General features: G+C 37.8%; 1 protein-coding gene across 1 annotated transcript; it reads right to left on the reverse strand.

Moving 5' to 3' along the window:
• Nucleotides 1-738: 738 nt before the first annotated feature.
• On the reverse strand, nucleotides 739-9,075 carry LOC103552637 (stromelysin-1). The gene is made up of 10 exons (XM_008522765.2): nucleotides 8,279-9,075; nucleotides 7,262-7,506; nucleotides 7,024-7,172; nucleotides 6,773-6,898; nucleotides 4,773-4,937; nucleotides 4,442-4,586; nucleotides 3,873-4,006; nucleotides 3,313-3,472; nucleotides 2,237-2,340; nucleotides 739-1,141 (listed from the first exon to the last, which is right to left on the reverse strand). The coding sequence occupies exons 1-10, from the start codon at nucleotides 8,381-8,383 to the stop codon at nucleotides 1,041-1,043; spliced, it is 1,434 nt and encodes a 477-aa protein (XP_008520987.2). The 5' UTR covers nucleotides 8,384-9,075; the 3' UTR covers nucleotides 739-1,040.
• Between the last annotated feature and the right edge of the window lie 3,596 nt (nucleotides 9,076-12,671).

The following is a 12,671-nucleotide window of genomic DNA, read 5'->3' on the forward strand; positions in this document are numbered from 1 at the left end:
TTGCTTATATTCTTTTTTGCTGGATTATAATCTCAGCGAGGGCAGGAGCTGTGTCCATTTTCTCAGGTTCCTGTGCCTACAACCCAGCACAATGCCTGGCACATGGAATCTACTTAATAAATTATTCTCAAATGAATGAATAAGTAAAGAGTGAATGAGCTCTTACTGTGTAGCAAGTATGTGCTAGACACATTACTTAGGGGTGATGTATCTGTCTTAGGGTAAGCATCTGCCTGTGGACTTCTAGCATGCACAGATACATGGAGAGTACAAGAGGATATTGTCATGTGTGAATAGGGTGGATATGAGCATGTTTGTTTCCTAGGGCAGGGAAAGGGGTTCCGCTGAGGAAATATACAAGACAAAGGAAAAGAAGAAGAACAGGTTTGATCTCCCCACCTGAAAAATGAGGGGTGTGGACCAGGTTATTTGCTATAATCATAGGATTCTGCTTCATGATTTTTTTCCAGAGCCTGCCCTACAAGGTGACAACTTTCCTAGTCTTTCTCTTAGGAGGTTTCAGAAACAGTATGATGTTTGGGTGGTGGAAATAAGCAAGTAGGGCAAGTAGTAGATTGTCTTCAGTTCTAGAAGAGCCCATTGTGAGGCCCCAGCCATGGAGACCCTAATCCTAACAGTGTCTGAGGATCTCAGGCTATCTTCTGCTCAGTACAGAATGTGCCCAAGATTGTGAGGATGATGTGTTCTTGAAACAAACAAACAAACAAAACAATAAAATAAAATAACTGACAAGTCCTCTTTATTAAATAACAAGCAAATAGTCTATAAATATACAGTTACTTGTCTGTTGCACACGAGTGTCTCCTTTCTCCTATGGAAGGTGACTCCATGTGACAAAGCTCGGCAGCCCGTCTGAATGCCCTGTAATATATGAAGCTGACTGGCAAGACACACAGTTCACACTTATGTTCTCAGTCACTGCACATGCAGAAGAAAACGAATTCCAGTTCACAAAGACTCAGGTGCAGAATTATTAGCTTCATTTAAAATGTCCATGTTGTGCCTGCTAAGCATCTCTGCTAGCAATTAAACCAGCTATTACTCTTGAGAACATGTGTCACTTTCTTTGCATTTGGGTCAAATTCAAACTGTGAAGATCCACTGAAGAAATAGAAAAACCCTGCAAATACAGACAAGAGAAAGTGAAATATTTTTTCAAACAAATAAATTTGGCAACATGCAAAACACAGAATAATAGATAACTAAAAAAGAAGTGCTTATAGAGATTTACTAATGTGCCAGGGATTATGATAAGCGTTTTACATGTTGGTTTTTTTTTTTTTTTACCATTTATTTCTACAACAATCCTATGAGGTAAGTGTATCTACTTGATTTTACAGATGAGCAAGTTGAGATTTGGACACATTTAGTTGCTTTCCCAAGTTCACTCAACAAGGAAGGGATGAAGACAGCGCTCCATTCCAGCTCTATCTGACAGCAAAGCCAGGCTCCGGGCTATCAAGGTATTCTGCTTCCAATCAGATACAATTTTCTGCTTCTTTGGAATCTACAATCTCTTTACTTTCTGTCTTCCCAATGCTCCTCCTCCCCTTTCCCTATATTGCAGCCTGAGGGGCATTTCTGTTCTCAGAGAAGCACAGTAAGTCTTTCAGAACACCAGAGGACCCTCCATGGCTCTGCCATCATGGTGCTCAGGTTACCCTTCAGTAAAGATCATCAGCCTCCACCCACCCATCCTTGACTAGGAAAAAAAAACAATCTTTTTTTTTTTTTTTAACTTTGGGCACTTGGAAAGATAAGTATTTGCAATTGACTAACGTGGGCAATGACTGACTCTTCAGGAAAGACAGAGAAAATCTCCCTGAGAATTGGTAGCAGCAATAGGATGGAGCAGAGGAGAGGCCAGCCAGCCAGTACTAAACTTGGATGCACCACTTGAGGAGATTTTTTATTACGACATGGGAATCTGAAAGGTAATAACTCTAAGTGTAAGGAAGTGACACTTGAGCACTTTGGTTTTACCTGCGCGTGTAAAATAGAGTACGGAAATTTGTGTTAATTATCTTTATGACTCAAAACTTTTATGAAGTAGTCCTATAATTAGTACAAAATTGGTAAGTTGAAATTTAGGGAAAGAAGGAGGGAATGGGTTAAAGAAAACCTGTTATTAAAAATTATTTCAATTCTCCTCTTCCCTCTGATACCATAGAATGTTTCAAGTACCGTATTGACAACAAAATAAGTATCCTCTTACCAAATGATTCAAAAGCAGCATCAAGCTTTGAGTCAATCCCTGGAAAGTCTTCTGCTATTTGCTTGGGATAGCCTGGCTCCATAGATTGTCTCTTCTCATCAAATCTGCACCAAGTAAAAGAAACACAGTTCAGCATTACATGGAGGCCATGTTACCAAAATTCATAAATTACATTAGGTTTAATGTGGAATTCTAGTAAACTTTCCTAGTACTGCAAATAAATGTCAAACATGTTTAGCACTACAGAAATATGTGACTTTAATGGTACTGCAAATTTAGCTCTTAAAACTGTATCTCCACCAGGAACAGAGGCAACATCCTGATTTGGCAGATGCTGTTTGTTATCATATTTCTTAAGCCTGGGCAGAAAGAACCTTAATCATCTTTCTATCACAAAGTCATTAAGGTGTGAATAGATACCTAAAGTGAATTGAATCATTCATCTCAAATAAATACAAATTTCAATTTCTCTACCTTCGTTGGCTCATATGTGCCCTCCCCAACCTGCACATCTGGATTTCATATGGCAGCCTCCTTGGAAAAAAGGATTGGAACGAGAAGTAAAACACAGTAAACGTGTTTTGGACTTATTGGCTCGACCTTGGTTGGTCTGCCCAGATGTCTCAGTGTCTGGGCAGATGGCCCAGGAATCAGTCTCTCTGTGAGTCCCAGGTTCTATCCATGAAACCGGACTGTTACTGCTCATCATCCTCTTAAACAGGCAGAGGTAAAGAATGGGTGAGGGTAAGAGAAGCCCTTGAGAATCATATAGGACTTGAAGGATGGGTGGGATTTGGGTAAGGGGAGGGAAAAAGAGGGCTATCCAAGCAAGCAGGGCAATAGCACAGCGGGAAGCTCTAGCCTGTGGCACGTGGGACTCAAAACAGGGGCGCTTAAGAACCCCTGTTATCAGATGCTTCTATATTTGAAAGTAAGCACTTTCCCACAGTTGTCTAAGGCCCCGTCCTTCCTACTGAGAGAGAAGCGAGACTAAGAGTGAGGCAGGGGATTTCCTTCAAGAAAGAAAATAATTTCCCCAATTAGGTTCATACAAAGTCACTCCAAACGCATCTTACCTCCAGTATTTGTCCTCTACAAAGAAGTATGTTTTCTGCTTTTCCTTATCAAAAATGGCTGCGTCTATTTTCCTTACTGTTGGAGGGAAACCCAGAGTGTGGATGCCTCTCGGGTAACCCGCTTGTTCCTCATTTCCTCTGATGGCCCAGAACTTATTTCCTGTTAAAAAAAAATAATGTAGAATCACAATTGAATTTATAACAGCTAAGCCTTTGGGTTTTAGAAAGACTTTTTAGCACCTTTGATTTTCATCATAAAGAGGAAGCCAGAATTTTAGATTTAGTCACCATCTCAGAGTGGGCATTTGACAAAAATGTGCAGATCGAGTGAATGAACACAGATCAAACAAGGGAATTTACAACTCTGAGCAATTTGCATTCCTGTGTTCACTTTTATCATCTGTAAAATATAAATAAAATAATACCAGTCCCAGTTATTTCTTCATCACCTAAAGTAATGAAGTGGACAAAATTTGTCATAGAGAAAATTAAAGTCCTGTTTAGTTTTCCTGTGGGAGGGTTTATTTCATCAATTAAAGAAATTATTACATCATAATTACCTTTAAAAATGAAAACACTGTCTCTGCTAGTCACTTCATATGCAGCATCTATGCCTGAAGGAAGAGATGGCCAAAACGAAGAGATCGGATGAAATTCAGGGACAAGTGTCCTGAAGGTTTTGCGCCAAAAATATCTGAAATATATGTGAAAAAAAAATGAAAATTGAGAAACAGTCTTTCACTTTTAGCATATTTTCCTCATTGTCCTGCCTCACTCATCTTTCCCCATCCCCTCATAATGTAATGCTATCCTGGTGTCGTTTTTAAAGGAGGTAACGATAAAATTCTCATTCTAAATTCATGTGCCTTTTGAAAAGCAAGCATGACTTACAACACTTGGGAATGACAATTCGAGGACAAGGATCAAATCATCCTGTATAAGTTCTTTGGAGGTGAACTTGACAGTTTTAGGAAAATGTGGAACGTGCAGCACTAGAATGATTTCAAGTTTAGAGAAAGCATTTTTGTTTTAAACGTTCAAAAATCTCTATCAAATTTCTGTTTGTTTTCCTTTCTAAGCATTGTACATTAAAAGAATAGATGGGAAAATGTAATTTTTCTGGTCTGACCTGTCTTTAAAGAACAGAATTTCTCCTCTCAGAGTGCTGATTGCATCAAAGGACAAAGCAGGATCGCACATGGCTAGTGTTCCAGGGGCCGGAGGCTCAGGTTCACTGGGCTCCACGGGGCTATCAGGAGAGGCAGGGGGAGGTCCTAAAGGGAACAGATGCCAGGACACAAACATTAGGAGAAATGTGGTGCTCCTGTCAATTTATGTGCTTTCCAAACATTCTCAAAGTGATTTGAGTTGAATTGCAAATGCTTTATGCAGCATTTTAGAGCTTTCCTGAAGACCATCATTGCAAAGCTACAATGCCTAATTTTTCCAGCATCACTCACCATAGAGGGATTGAATGCCAGTCACATCATCTTGAGAAAGGCGGACCCGGGCCGGGCCTTTGAGTGTATTGTAGAGTGGGTACATCAAAGCTTCGGTGTTGGTCGAGTGATAGAGACCCAGGGAATGACCAAGTTCGTGAGCAGCAACAAGGAGAAAATTGATCCCTATTTAAGAAATCAAAAATAGTAGTTGCTTATACCTTAAATACATGGACTTTACATAGGTCAGCTGTGTATTATATTTGTTTACTTCCTGGAAGCACACAAGGGTTTTTTTTGCCTTGCTTTTTCATTAACTGATCAATTTGTTGCTTTGATTACACCCTTAATGGAAAGCCAAGTGTTTTTCAAGGCTCTTTCTTGAAATCAATCTTGGAGACAAAGTGTCCAGCCATATGCAACTACTCCCCTGTCCAGCCTCGGATTCTATTAACAGCATGAGAAACTCGCCCCTTTTCTTGTTCTCTAGAATGGAATGAACCCGCTTGTTTAGCACGTCAGTAAATATTTCTCTTTGTCAATGGAAAGATAAACAGTGTTTCAATGTGTCACATGTGCTGGTCGCAGTCTCAGTTAAATGAATCACACTTTATTCATCTCAATCGGAAATCCTTAAACAATCTTACTCCTGTTATTTTTCGTTGGAATATTGCCTGGATAATTTTTCAGGCTCATGATCATTATTAAGTACATATTAGGTCCAAAAATATTAATAGGAATAGATGTCATAGAATTTGCAAGATTGGTTTAAAACACAACATGACGGATCACGTCTAGGATTTGTCACAAAAGAGATTTTGCATAATGACATAAGCACTAGCTGTATTCAGATTTTTTTCTTCACATTATTAAAACAACATAATGCTGAAATTGGAAGGCATTGGGTAATTATAATTGACATAACAAGTAAGTCGACTTTACTTTTGTAGGGCTTATTTGTGTAACTTGTGATCCTAGCAAAGTTTCCGTTTCAGACTTTGCAAGAAGAAGTTGTTAATTCAATCAAACCAAGAATTTTATCTAGCACTAACCCCACATTTGCACTCTCTACGGAGATTCTGTTTGCATTTTAATTATAAATCCTGACTAAATTTCAGAGATGGTATTATTCATTTCAGCCAATTGTCTGAAAACTTTGGAAGCCATTTCTCAAAGTATACAGTTACAAGCTGAGTAATACTCTTCTACATAAGTGGTTTGGACACTGTATTTGGAAGTTAATCCTTTCCTTCAGAATAAGTCTGTAAAAACTCTTCGTAACCTAGAGAGAGTAAAATGTTGATTTAACCAGAAAAATCTAAATGGGAATCTCAGTTTCTGGAATTTAAATCTCATTTCTATTTTGAAGAGTAAAGAAGTGATTAGGGGAAATTTCCACCATTTGGGTATAAGCAATATCCAGCATTCATGTTAGTGTAGATTCAATGCAATATACTATCCCTTAGATATCAGCACTCTGACATAATGAGAAATTTTCTTTTTGAGGAAGATTAGCTCTGAGCTAACATCTGCTGCCAATTCTTCTCTTTTTTTGCTGAGGAAGACTGGCCCTGAGCTAACATCTGTGCCCATCTTCCTCTACTTTATATGTGGGATGCCTGCCACAACATGGCTTGACAAGCACTGCATAGGACCACACCCGGGATCTGAACTGGCGAACCGTGGGGTGCTGAAGTGGCACGTGTGAACTTAACCACTGTGCCACCAGGCAGGGCCCAAAGAAATGTTTTTAATGGTGGTCCCAAGATCGCACAAGAACTACAATCATCAAAGAAATACTTAATGATGCTTCCTATGTTGAGCTTAGCAAGACTGAGAATAAACTTTTTAAACATCTGAAAATGTTTTCAACAATAATTGAAACAAAAATATATTCTGCTGATCTTTGACCCATTGGGAAATCCAGAACATCCCATTTATTGAATATACTTAGTTATTAAGAGTTTTCCAAATAAAAAAAAAATCAACATCAAAAGCTTTCTGAGAGATGTGTAACTAACCTGATGCATCCTTCGTCCAGTGTTCATCATCATCAAAATGAGCATCTCCATTCATCCCTGGCCCAGGTGGATAGGCATGAGCCAAAACTTTTCCAGGTCCATCAAAAGGAAAAAAATCTCCATGTTCTAATAGAGAAAATATTTTTATTGGAAAGATAGGTAATTAGAATCTCTTTGGAACATTTTCCAGTGAAACAACACCAGATAAATGGATGCATTTCTTGTTTTTCTTGTTTGTGTTTGTTTTTTACCTCGAACTGCAAAAGTGATCATTATGTCAGCCTCTCCTTCATAAACCCTGGAGAATGTAAGTGGAGTCACCTCCTCCCAGATTTTCAGAGCTTTCTCAACGTCAGAATCAACAGCATCTCTTGGCAAATCCTGTGTATAATTCACAATCCTGTATGAAAAAAGATTGAAGATATTTTCTCCTGTGATAGTGATTTATAAACTTTCAATATTATGTCAAAACCTCTTTGGGCCTATTACCTGTAAGTAAGGTGAGTTTTGCTCCACTTTGGCATGCCAGGAAATGTAGTGAAGTGACCGACATCAGGAACTCCGCATCTGGATTTGTGCATCACCTCCACAGTGTCAGAGTCCAGCTTTCCTGTCACCTTCAACCCCAGGAACTTCTGCATTTCTTGAATTTTTTTAACAATAGGACCACTGTCCTTTCTTCTAACATATTGTCTCATTTCTTTTCCAAGGTCGTAGTATTTTTCTAGGTAGTCCTAATAGAATAACAAGTATAGTTTTTAGGTCATTCTTACGATTTTTAGCCTTTATAGTAAATTTGTGTAGTTGCTCACTTCCTCTATTTGAGGTATTCCTGTAGTTTGCTGAAATCAAAGTAAATGTCATGTATGTTTAATTCTTTAATTACAGACTCCTCCTCACTTTTGTTTTATCTTTGTGACTTATTAATCTCTGCAGCTTAGTTTACTAGCAAAGCAATGAAAAAGAGGGGGAAATTGTAATATATATCCAGTGAACTTAAAAGAGAAAAACAAAACAATCAAGCTTTTTGGGACATAATTGTATATTTCAGGTAAATTTATTCAATTCCTTCAATTTTCTACATTATGCTTCTCACAAGGACCTGGCTTAAGAAAAAAATTGGACAAATCTCTATGTCTAAACATGACACTAGCAATATAAATATCTAGCTAAACTTACATTGGATTAAAATACCTAAAGAAGTTCCAATGCAAGTGTTTTATATACTCTTCACTTGTTATTAATTTCCTGAAGCCCCAGTGCTGTTGCGTGATGTTAGGAAAACATCTAATGTTTCTATCCTTTGTTTCTTCCTACATGAAAGGAGGACCCCAACAGCATGATACTGGGGCCCTTTCCACTTCCAACACTTTTTAACTCTCAGTCCTTGAACTATTCCTACCCAGTAAGCTCAAACCATTCTGTGTGAGTTTTATGAATGCAAAGTAGAGAGGGTTTCCCTGCATGCTCCTGTCAATGAGTGTGAGGGCTGTATCCATTAATTACCTGAAGAAGGTCCATGTTGCTATCCTCGTCCCTTGCAGATCTGTCCAACGGATAGGCTGAGCACGCTGCCACGCATAGTAACAGCAGAATTGGAAGATTCTTCATTTCCGATGGCTTTACTCAGCTCTACGTTGCCTTAATGCCTTGCTCTTTGCCTAGCTTCTAGCCCATCCTCTGGAGCTCAACTTTTATAGGGTGACAGTGTTTGTTTAGATCATCCGCAGCTTGACTCATGATTGCTTTCATCCAAATGGCAGCAGGACCATTGCCAAAAATTCAAAGTCCAAAGTAGGGTGATACAACCTACTACTAACTTCTCTCAAACTTCCTAATTTTGCAAGTCAAAACAGTGATTAATCTCCAGGAAATGCTTCCTGTCTTGTTAAGGAGAAAACTAGGGCATTTTTTTTCCTCTGGCTGAAGTAGGCTGACTTGGCAAAAAAGTCAGAATTATGCAGAACTTTTAAAGGAAGTTTTATTTTGAAAAGAACATATTTAAAGTCAAATGTAATAAGATGTAAGTAAACGAAAAGCTACATTTTTATAGCTATAGTTTACACTCAGATTCTGTGATAAATAATAATGAATAAAATTGGAAGAGAGAGTTCATGTTTTGAATGTTTGATTTGAAATCGCTCCTGTAGCTTTCTGGTTGGATTTGTTAGTTCTTGAAGAGGGAATGTTCACGGGCAGGCTAGGACAAAGACTGTGAAGAAGAAGGCTGTGTATTCGTTCTCCTTTGGCTGCTCTTAATTCTGTACCCAATTCATTAATGAGTGATGGATCTGTCATAGCTGCTCCATAAATAGCAGTAAAATTGAAATGATTATACTGCTCACTGAACTGAAGTACTCCTCTGTCTTTCTCCTCTGCACTTCTCTTATTTTTCAACCTTGTTCCCTCTTTCCTAAATTCAAATTAGTAGATACTTTGAAGTAAAAAAAAAAAAAAGCCACTATGGGCCGGCCTGGTGGTGTAGTGGTTAAGTGCAGGTGCTCTGCTTCACAGTCTGGGGTTCTCAGGTTCAGAACCCGGGCACGGACCTAGCACTGCTCATCAAGCCATGCTGTGGAGGCATCCCACATAAAATAGAGGAAGATTGGCACACAAGTTAGCTCAGTGACAATCTTCCTCAAGAAAAAAGAGGAAGATTGGCAACAGATGTTAGCTCAGGTCAATCTTCCTCATCAAACAGAAAAAAAAAAGAAAAGCCACCCTGAATTCTCTCTTTATATTGCTCATCTTTTTTCTCTTTTCTCGTCTGTTCTCTGTTCTTTCCTTCTCTTTGTTTCCTTTTCTTTCCTTTTCTCTGTCAAGTAGAGCACTGCTCATATCAATTGTGTATAGTAAATGCTTGTAGGGAAGACCCTAAACATTCCCAGAGAAGGAAACTTTGTTAAACTTTTTACAATCCTCTTGCCACCCACCCTTCATGCCCACCAACCTCACCTACTTACCCTTACAAAAATAAAGCAAAAAAGAAAATGCAAAAAGGATGCAAATTAAAGGGTGCAAAACTTACACTTACTAAACATTCAAGAAGTGCACCACGTTTTTCTTCATCACCACACCTTGTTTTTTCTTGCTTCTTTGTTTACTAAAGAGCAGAACATCCTGGGAGTGAGAATTAAGTAAAATGATGAACAGAAATGTGCACTTAGTGAACGTGTAATAAGTTTTGCTCCCTCCCATTTGCATCTCTTTTGCATTTTCTTTTTTAGTTTTATTTTTTGTATGTTTATTAAAAAACATTGGAGAGATTTCACCCAATATGTATAAAACATATAATAGGATTCCTCAGTGGTAGTAAGATTCCTATAACTGGAAGTGTCTGGATGCCTGATGACCACTGTTCCACAGAACAATCATTTGTTATATGACTAAACACACACAAGGGTCAGATAATGGCTGGTTTTATAAATTTGACCTCCAGGCATCAGAAGCCTAGAAATAAACTTGAGTTCAATCTGATTCAAACTTGGATTCAAAGGTGGCAGTTAGTTCAGGTAATATTCTATCTGGTAACTTTTCACATTTTCCTCATATTTATCATGCTTTTCCATGACTAATTAGACAAGATAATACAGGATCCTTGCTACCTCCAGCTGATAGAATCATTCTTTCAGCTATACATTCATTTATCAAGTGTCTAAGTCTTAAATCCTTCAGAATACCAAAACTAGGAGCGTAGATTTGGAGATAATATTTAAAAGAGAAATTTAGAGGGAAAGTGACTAAATTAGTTATTTAAAAATAGGAAAGAAGGGGGGCCCGCCCAGTGGCGTAACAATTAAGTTCGCACATTCCGCTTCTGCAGCCTGTGGTTCGCTGGTTCAGATCCTGGGTGTGGACCTACATACCACTCATCAAGTCATACTGTGGTAAGCATCCCACACATAGAGGAAGATGGACATGAATGTTAGCTCAGGGCCAGTCTTCCTCAGCAAAAAGAGGAGGATTGGCAGCACATGTTAGCTCAGGGCTAATCTTCCTCAAAATAAATAAATAGGAAAGAAGGAAGGAAGGAAGGATAAAACAAAGTAATGAAAGAACAAAGGAAACATATATATCCAGTAGAGGAGATGATCACTGCCTAATGAATTCTATAAGGAATAAAGAAAGAAGTTGTACAGGAATTATGCAGAAGGAAAGGTGTTTACTTTAGAAAAATTCCATAGATAAAACTACAAATGAATGGAGCCTGAAATGATTTGGACATAGAGAAAAATCCAGGAACAGAATAAACAACTACGCAGAGTCAAGAAAGTTAAGAGTCTATATGGAAAATGACAAAGAGTTAATTTTTTAATGAAATAAAAATTGCATGAAAGGTAGTTGTGAAAAATGAAAAATAAAATTGTGAGAAGGTAGGTTGGAGCTCGTTTGTGGAAGGCCATTAGTCTGTAGCTAAGATGTTTAGTTTATTCTGCTGGTGATGGAAAGCCATGTTTCCACAAAATATTTTAAATATAATTTTTCATATTTTGGTAAAGTTTTCTATTTTTATTACAGAAAATTTAAAATATAGAAGAAAGATAGAAAGACGAAAACAAATCATTTATAGTCATGCCACAAGGAGAAAAACGCTATTAACACTTCACTGTATTTTCTTCTAATTTTTAAAAATCTGTATATTCTTTTCTACATCATGCTGATCTTGGGAAATTTATAAAATTTTACTATTTTTTCCACAATTTTGAATCTTACCAGTCAGAAAGAAGTACTAATAAGGCAATGTATTCCCTTTGAATTATAGGATAAAACACGTTACTTATTGGGTTTTTTAATGCATGTTTTTCATAGTTGAAATAAGATCATACTTGCTAATACTTATGCCTATTTGCCACAGAAACTTTCAACCATTTTAGTTGGAAGACGAACTAGAGGTGAAAAGGGTATTAGGAACAGATAATATCAGCACGTGGATGGCTCAGGTTTTTTTTACTTATAAAAGTGCAATGACTCAGATCACTCAACGTGAGTGGTAAAAATGTGGAAATCCATTATTCAAATTCCTTGGCAATGACAATGGCCTTTATGTGTCTCTAGGCAACTCTGATTTTATGGAAAGAAGGACAGCATTTTGTAATATTCTTGGCATAAATATTTCTATTGTGCAAGCAGAATAACGTAAATCAAAGTTTTTAGTGGTACTCCAACAGGCAGTATATTCCATCTGTTTGTAGCATAAAAAATGTTTCTCATATGAGGATTAGAGTGGAAGCAGAAGGAGAGCTGCTGTGAGAACCAGCATGGACCAGGCATGACCCTGAACTCCCAAACCCACCTGACAAGGCATCTTGCAATTAGAAAACCGACATTGTCAAACAAACTGAGGAAAGGCTGCTCCATTAAGCTTTCTGTAACCTGACCTATATGTTCTGGAATTGTTCATTTTGAATCAGTTGGCAATTGTATGACTTCATGGAATTTTTTTTCCAAGGGTGGTTCAAGAGAAGTTTACTGATTTTAGCATACCTGGGATATTTTTTTTAACTGCTCATAGAGGAGATATCTTGGATGGGTATAAAACTCAAGGGTCACAATTTCTTTTCTCTTTTCCAACATCAACACTCATCCAGTAGAGATATCGCTTCAATGTTTTCTAGTTCATAGAAAAATATGTATCCTGGTCCCTGAGCAGGCATGTGAGGAACAAAATATTTTTCTAGTTCTTTCAGAGGACCAGAAGTTCCTGAGGTTTCATAAGACAAACATTGGTGGGCCTCCAAATTGTTCTTTTTTCAATATAACTTTAGTGTCCCTGTAAACAGTGGAAAAATTCATTCTAAAACAAGCAACATTATTTTCAATGTTATAACTTTTTTCCTTTTCATTTTATGTGCCGTAGTGCAAGTTTGAGAAATCCTGTTTCAGTGGCTACTAGCCAGTG

Source organism: Equus przewalskii, chromosome 6, assembly GCF_037783145.1.
Source record: "Equus przewalskii isolate Varuska chromosome 6, EquPr2, whole genome shotgun sequence".
NCBI lineage: Eukaryota > Metazoa > Chordata > Mammalia > Perissodactyla > Equidae > Equus > Equus przewalskii.